This window comes from Bradysia coprophila (assembly GCF_014529535.1).
Source record: "Bradysia coprophila strain Holo2 chromosome X unlocalized genomic scaffold, BU_Bcop_v1 contig_130, whole genome shotgun sequence".
Taxonomy (NCBI): Eukaryota; Metazoa; Arthropoda; class Insecta; order Diptera; family Sciaridae; genus Bradysia; species Bradysia coprophila.
In genome coordinates, this window is record NW_023503296.1 from 1,587,873 (window position 1) to 1,596,551 (window position 8,679).

The 8,679-nt window shown below is 36.2% G+C and overlaps 1 protein-coding gene across 1 annotated transcript; it reads right to left on the bottom strand.

Annotated features, from left to right (window-relative positions):
• Positions 1-979: 979 nt before the first annotated feature.
• Positions 980-7,457, bottom strand: LOC119067882 (endoplasmic reticulum mannosyl-oligosaccharide 1,2-alpha-mannosidase). The gene is made up of 6 exons (XM_037171161.1): positions 7,023-7,457; positions 6,401-6,950; positions 5,632-5,780; positions 5,376-5,567; positions 3,834-4,021; positions 980-3,769 (listed from the first exon to the last, which is right to left on the bottom strand). The coding sequence occupies exons 1-6, from the start codon at positions 7,110-7,112 to the stop codon at positions 3,121-3,123; spliced, it is 1,818 nt and encodes a 605-aa protein (XP_037027056.1). The 5' UTR covers positions 7,113-7,457; the 3' UTR covers positions 980-3,120.
• Positions 7,458-8,679: the final 1,222 nt, after the last annotated feature.

Sequence of the window (8,679 nt, forward strand, 5' to 3'; positions counted from 1 at the left end):
TCTGCGGCAGTGTCGTTGTTATCGTTGGAGTTGAAATCGGCATTGATACACCAGATCCGGTACTCGTACATGCCGTTATAATTGTTCCAGCTTGATTGACAACACGCATCAGTTGATTTTGAATTTCATTGATTTGACTTTGTAATGACGAAGGATTTTCAATGATTTTCTGAGGATTTTCTCTACTATCTTTGCAGGATTTCCATCATCGATTTTTAGGGATTTACTTCCTAAGCTCTACAGTCAAAGGCAGTCAATTTTCAGCATAAATTAGCTTCAGCTGTTTTTCAGCTGATCCTAGAGCTGATCCATACAAACAATCACAACCGTTTATATGTCTTTATACGGTTTTACAACTATCATGCGCGTGCGTGTAGCAGCTTCAACCGTATGAACAAGGAAAACCAGTTTTGATTGTATGTGTGGATCAGCTGAAAAACAGCTGAAGCAAATTTATGCTGAAAATTGACTGCCTTTGACTGTAAGGATTTTCTTAGATTTTGAAGAATTTTCTTTAGTTTTCTGAGGATTTTCTGATGTAATAATTTTCCAGTTTTCCTAAGGATTTTCTTTTGACTGAAACTGATAAAGCATTTTATTTGAATATCTGCCCCTCGGTTAAACTTTATTCTCCAATGAATTTTGCTTTCGACCATTCGACTTAATGGCTAGGACAGGACATACGCTATAAGAAAAAAAAAGATTTTTGTTCAATAAGTGTGGGATTTGGTCGATATTTTTTGTTTTAATTTCATCTGCTGTGATCCATTATGGATCATCCTTACATTATTTGCGTAGCAGTAGCATGTACGGTTGACATAAAATCGTCATACGAAAATACAGTCAAGCAGAATCTTCTGTTTCACCAGCAGAGTGCAGTGGACGCTTTAATTTAGAATTTAATCAAATGGAACAATTGAAACAAATTTTTTGTTATTTATACCTGATAAATATATTAAGACTAGAAATTCATTTTTTAATTTAAAAAAACAGTCATCAATTATATAAAATTAAAAAAGAAAAGAAACAGTTGGTCGTTCTATATAACTTGTAACTTCTAACACAAATTATTTATTTTAAAGGTAAGTATATTTGTCCAAAATATTTTTTCCCCATAAATCAAACCAAAATTTAGCCATCAGCCAAACGATGTTAATAAAAAGTTTTATTTTTTTCTAACGGTGCGTGCATGCGTGTGTGCTTGGTTTAGATAAGTGAAAGACTTAATGATATATTTCCCCATATTTTTCGCACAATAAATATTATGTTAAAGAAAGCGATGCCTCCGATAAAATTAAGTTGTCTTATAAGTGCAAATAGAATCGAATAAAATAATGAAAATTGAGGTAGGGACCGGCTATAGTTACCCACCGATTAATGTATCACCTTTGTACATAGTTTTTCGGGTCAAGAGAAAGGGAAAGAAGATTACGATCAAATTTAAAGATTGAACCCTTGCAAGGTTTTAACAGAAAAACTGTCCGGAAAAATCGATAGGGAAAGTAGGTCAGTAGTCTTAGCGTAGTCTAAGGTAGTTGAGCATTTTTTTTTCTGCAATTGCCTTCTATTTATAAGTTTTTATAAGTATCTAAGCTTCGAAAATATGGAACCTTGGTATTCTCAACAACTTACCCAATTTACCATTTTATTCAATTCTACTCGTACGCACACGAAAATCATCGTCAATCACGCTTAATTCCAAATGAAACCGAACTCAATCCTATATAACGTACAATCGACAAAATATCATTCGTGTCAATTCATGTTGACCAGTCGTCATTTATTATGGTGTCCTGTCTTGTCTACTGAAAATGTCACATTTTAAGAATTTTTTATGCAAACTCCTTCATCCGATCCTTTATCTCTAGAACTATGTAGCCAGTTAGACTCTCCCAGGCCAACAATCAAGTACATAGAAACTGAGGTAAGTAAAAACGTGCAAAGGACGATTTTATGGCTTACGGGTCTGTGTGTAAGCGCAAACAATCAATAGGGGGGGCTACCAATGTGCACAATATACGTGGCCATAGTGTGACTATTAATCTATCGAACTAATTTTTATCTATTTACCAAAAACTGTATAACAACATCAATATCTCTCCGATCATAAAAAAAAATAATTTTATTACTGGAATAGGTAACACTTAGCCGAAATAAAACGAAAACATCGAAAAATCTCATTATTTGGCATTGTCTAAGTCTCTAAATTTTGTAGAAAAAATATCATTTTATGGATCACTTCGTAGTACAAGCAGCAAGTAGTGTTACAAACAGTTTATACATCGCCTTTTTTGTCATTCGTTCTTGTAATTGTGCTTTATCAAATACGGAGGATGCACAAGAATCTTGCTGTCACAGGAATTTATTGGGGAATGTGTTGACTGCGCACCTGCTCCTTTTTTTTTCAATGACAAGTGGTAGTCCGAGTCGAATACAACGGCTTCCAAATATCCTGGTAAAAAAAAACAATTTTACGCATTTTCTTTTATCTGCTAGCTTGAGGACTTAAAATTCCCTTAAAATTCTAAAAATTAAAATAAAATCAGAATAAGCCCTGCTTCCGGTAGTACAACTAATTGAAATGTGGCTAGTCAAACACAGCCGCATTGTAACAAGAATTATGTCATGTCATATCCGGGGCCTGATATTAGGAATTCAATTTCTAAAAATTCCTTAAATTTGCTAAATTTACTAAAATTAAGAATTCAAAAAATTCAGGAATTTGAAGGAATTTTTTAAGAATTTTCTGGAAATAAGTTCCTAGAAAGAGGTCCTGTATAACATAATCCCGGAAGGGTTCGAATTTATGCAATTAAGACAATGTCATTAGTGATGGCGGCAAAGATCGTAAAAGATGCCTTGCGAAAATGAAATAATGAACACTTTATGCAAGGACTTTATATAACTTGTGACAGAGGAGATATTGCTTATAATGCGATGCTTGCATATACTATACATGGTTGTTTCAACAAAACACTTTTATCTGTTCATCCAGGTTGTCATTTCTCTTTTTGTCTTTTTTTTAAATAAATTAAAATTTTCATTTGTATCCAACTTAAGTGCTCGGAATTTTTGTTTTAGATTTTTACAAAAGAAGAAAGGCGAAAAAAAGAAAGAAATTTAATTGGTTCTAATTGGCAATGGATGCGCCTCCGAATTGAAAACGAATTTCTCCAAGTCAATTTCCTTTCGATCATCACTAAATAACAAATAAAAATACTTCAACGTTTCGCCGAGGAAAAACGATTCCATCATATCACGCGGCTTTACATTCAGCACACTCTTCACATTACCAATGGATGTGTAACCATTTTTGACTTTCGTGTATTTTTCGAAGGCCTGAAATATATTCCAGCCCATGTCCTGATATGTGGCGTTACCCGTCAACGCATAAAAATAATATAAACTTTCGACGAATTCCGGCCGCAACAAGTTATGAGCATCGGTCGTTTTCACATACAGATCCGATTCACTTTCACCGTTCAAATTGAAATAAGTTATTTCCGGTGCTAGTTGGGTCGGTTGTTTCATGTACGTCTGATAGCACGTTTCAAGCAGATCTTGTGCGAGTTTCAAGTGGGTGGGTGGCATTCCATTTTTATGGCCGAGCAGCAATGTACCGGGCAAGTAGCACGTCAAATGATCCATTTTCGGTTTGAAATCTTTGCCGTTGATTAGTTCACCGATGTAGACGTGGTGTTCTTTTGGAGTTTCCTTCACCAAATGTTCCAGTACGCCGCCGATGGCGGTCTTGTAATCGCCAATGATGCTGAGGATATCAAAATATTTTTGTTGAAGTGTGCCGAATGTATGCTAAATATAATTCCACTTACAAGTCGTCGTCTTTTTTGCCAGTTTGAAGCCACTGTTTCAGCAAGTATTCATAATATGAGTCTCCCCTAGCGCCCAGTGAAATTGTGGCGAAATTTCGAAATGTTCCTGTGTTGGCATTAATAAATATTGGCACCAATCCATCTTTCTTTGGTAACGAATGCACTTTTTCGTTGATTCTAGCTGAAATCTGCAAAAAAAAAAAAAAATTTTTGTCTTAATCCACTTTTGTTGTTGTAAGCATGTTACAATGAAAGTAAATGGGGTAAAAAAGAAACTTATAAAATTACGTAGAAAATAGCTAGACCACTGTGGAGCGAAAAAAGTCGTTCAATCTGTAACATTATGTACGTCGATTCCAGCAGAACTTCAAGGGTTGACTTTTGGACGTTCAATTGTTCCAACATCGGGAACATTTTTAGCGATTCATTGTTGGAGTGTCCTTCACGTGACCATTGTATAAACAGCCATTGTTCTTGCCATCGGAATTGGTCGATAGCTTCAAATTTTCAGAAAGCGAAGCGCTTGATCCGCAAATTTTTACAGAAGGATATTTCAACGTTACAAAGTTTGGATTGATCCACTAATCTTCAAATGGACGGAAATCCGTTTCAAATGATCACAATTAACACTTTCGATGAATTGATCGCGGGAGTTCCCACGATTGTAAATTTTTAACTTTAAATTCGAAGTTTTGGCAGTTTGAAATCGTTACCCTGAAAGTTTCGAACACTTACAGGCAATATGTGCTCACATTTTGTCAATGGTAAAAGGGCTTTTGCGTATCCATATTCAAAATACCAAACTTTGACGCCACGTCGAAGTCAAAAAATAATTTTTCAGTAAAAATGTGATTGCATTGGCTAGAAATAAAAATTAAGTTGTACTGAGGAGAACATCGATTTCCTTCAGATCATTTAGTTTAGCTAAAAAAAACCTCGGCATCCTCGGTTGGGTATAACGTCACTGAGTACAGCTACAGACATTTCGAAATCGGAATCAATAACAGCATTTTGTCAAAATCGATCATTAGACATGTGCTGCCGCTGATTGTCACTGCAAAAGCTTCCACCATGGCCGAAAATGAGATCTGGCCCATTATTTGTATTGTGCTTATTTTTCCTTTTTTTGATACAATTGCTTTGTAATTACTTGAATCAAACGATGGAGTTACATCCGAGCTCCATCGGAAGAAGTTTTCTGTTAGATATTTCCAGCTGCTGCAAGTTGGAAGTTCGCAGAAGTAGTTTAGCCGGCAGATGGACAGTCGAAAGCGTTTTGCCGGCCGTTTTCTTTGTAAAGAATTATGTTTGATAGCAATTGGAATTCGACGTTGCAATCATTTCGCCTTTGACGCCTTTGTTATTTTTCCAATATTTCTTGTACATTAGCTGGATATCATCCCGCGAGTGTATTAAATGGGAAAAAGGTTCCAAAACCTCATGTAGAAAACTGATGAATCGGTTTTTTACAGAACTTTTTTTTAACAGAGCACAAATTCTTGTCCTTAACTCGATCTCAATTTAATTTTTTTTAAATCCTACCTCTTCATAATTTGAATCACCGGTCGAACGAGACAAATCTCTAAATTCCAATTGAATGGTAGTGACTTCACTAGTTGAACTATCTGGTGACCATTTCGGTGAGTGTGCCTTCATCGTTGATAAATTGATATCCGAAAATGGTATTCCCGACGGTGAGTCAAAGCAAGGAAGTAAACGATTACCCAAATCAATCTGTAATTTGCATTTTGTGGGGCTTAGTTTCAAGTTTAAAACGAAAAGTAGTTGCATTACTCACCGCTTTGGTTAAAAACATTTTATCGCCACTCAGGTGATAAGTTGATAATAAGCCGCCGAGTACTCGAATCGTCACTTCAAACAAATTTACTTCCACATTTTTATCGAACTTCAAGTACATTTCGATCCAATTTCTGGCTTCCTCAAATTCTAAAGAAAAACCAAAAATTTTAGTATTTGAATGAACCAGTGTAACATGAGGAAATGATTGCTGCAAATTCTAAAACACCAAAGATTTTCTTCAGCTAGATTCATTTAACTGAAAATTAGTAATATCGGAACACAAATACCCCGAGTTACGGTAGAGATGTGGGGGCTCGAGTTTTTTTCCGGTCAGATCGGGCCCAGGCCTATCATATTTCATGTAAAACATATTTTTCACTGGCTGTACAATTGGAGCAGTCTTCTTTTCGATTATCTTAAAATAAATAAATTTTTCACACCAATTTCTAATTTTCGCGCGGGCGCGGTTCTCTTTCGGATGGAACTGTGTTTCTCATAGTCAAAGAGCGGACCGGAACAACCCCAATTTGTGGAATATTTTAGTGTTTCGGAAGAGTAAGGCTCAGTACGTTTGAGGGTATTTTACAAAATTGAGTCCTTCCAATCAAATCAACAGCGAGTACGATATTCTTACGAACTTCGAAAAAATTTTCCAATGTAAGCTTGAGTTGAGTCACAAAATCAACACACCGGCAGCTGTATTGTTTCTTGTCAAATTCGATGTTAAAACTAATATGTGAAGTGGGCGAAATTAACAAGCTACTCACCTTCCTGTAAATCCATAATATACAGTGTGTCCAACGAATCAACAATGGTCAATCCCAAACCGAACCAATCGTGCGATCCCATTGACATCGGCTTTAAGTTATCATGACCCCATGCAAATTCTTTGTATCCCTTCCACGCATGCTTGAATGCATCAACGACTGCCTTCTGTCGATTATTCGTCGAGCCCTTGAAATCTTTTGCACCTTCGGTTTCCCGCTCGATCGTGTCAATGGCATTCTTAATATTATTCTCATCGTTTGACTGCTCTTTCGGTTCCTCCAAAATGCTATCGACAATTTGACTATTTTGATTTAAATTTTCGTTCGGTGATTCTTTGATCGATTCATCTATCTGATTGGGCAGAACATTTTGAAAAATCGGTTTCGCCGGCTTAGGCTCATCGAATGGTTCGATTTTGATGTGGTTTGTCTCTTCATTGAAATTCTCCTTCGGTTTATCATTTGGTATCAGTAACAGTAATGTGATAACTACGACTACTATTGCTATGAATATGAAATTACGTTGAAGACGAGACAGTTGATTCCAGTGCTAATGAAAAACGTAAATAAATCAATGGACAACGTATAGGTATATCCTCTTTCGTTGAAAGAAACCACTTACCCGTTTCAGACTTTTTCTGCTGCCGCCGTATTCGGAACTAATCGAACCCGGTACAAGCAGCGAAATATGATCGGTCTTTGTTTCAAACATAACTTTTTTATTGTTCGTCGGCCAACTTATGTTCGTTTAACATAGTGTCACACTTAGGATATTAAGCATAATACAGTAATACAAAAAAAACATTTATTTATTTACTAAGTCAATTTTTGTGCCTTTAATCCGAAAAAAAATAAATCTGCCACATCACTTAAGTTTTGACATGTTCAGCTCCGAACAATTTGCATCTACAATTTGCAGTAAACACTAATAGTAACAGACTTTGTAGTAAAATAATCTCTCTCAGTTTGACTTTGGATTTTTTTATTTAGAAATGTACACCATATTGACGTTTGAGTGATATCACTCTGCGAGCTCTGTGACCTATTTTTCAGCTCTGATCCGCAATCGGCAGTGAGGTGTAAATACAAAATGTCTTGGCTTGGCGCTAAAATTTAAATCGAGAATTCAATAAGTAAATAATTCAATGACATTGTGTTCATGATTTGGTAAGATACCATTTAACCTGTTACAGACGGCAAGCATTAGGACCAGTATTATTATCGGGCTGCTTGTACTTCCATGGATCAGAGTATTTTTAATCGGTTGTTTTTAAAATCTTGTACTTCAGTTTTATTAACATGCATTTTATTATATAGAAAGGATCTTACCATTATCGATAACAGATGAATAGCCGTAGGGGATCATTCATAAAATATGCGTGACGACTATTTGCATCTTTTCGTGTCACATTTTTATCAATATCTTGCGTCTTTTTCGCAAACCTGACATACTTTATGAACGCTCCCTAGGGCTAACAGATTTGGTTTTGTGAAAGTAGCGACAAAGAAATGGTTTCGGTCGAGTCGCTGGTTGACTAATTGCTGTTATTGGATCGAATGTAATTCACATTTCAACCGTTACGGAATCCAGTAACATCGTGAGGAGTGCAGCAATATTATGAATTTATTGCTTCAGCTAAATAATAATTACTTCGGTTCTTATCTGAAGAAATAAAAGTCAAGGTACGACCGAGCGACATTTTTTTGATCGGTGCTTCAATTGAGTGGAATGTTATCTCAATATATTACCATTTCCACATCATTTCCCGAACACCCGAATCGGTCTCACTTTTCAACTCCATTCCCAATATAGGCCTTTTCCATTGAACTTTAAAATGGACTTTTCACAAGCCGAAGACGCACGAGAGCATCCACAGAGCCATACTCCAAGGTATTGGGCGGAGGTAATGTCTGAATGGCGTTACCTCCGCCCATATATTCACCTTGCCATACTCCACGCTTTTGCGAACATTTCGTCAACAAACTTTTTTTTTAGATTATGGCTTTTTGGATGAGAGAATAACCTTGGTAATAGTAGATTGCATACTTGTGCGGAAAATCGTTGTTTTGAAGAGTGTGGAGTTTGTATGCTGAGCTGAAGGCGAAGTATTCAACCACACGAGTCAAAACAACGATTTTCCGCACAGGTATGTAAGTTATTTTATCACTAAAGTGCGGCGAAAGTGAATTTTTCTTTTGCGGGCCCCCTGCGAAAAATGAATTTTGGCAGCACATAGGAGGTAAAGATCTAAACTGCTTCCCACTTTACTTACGCTCTT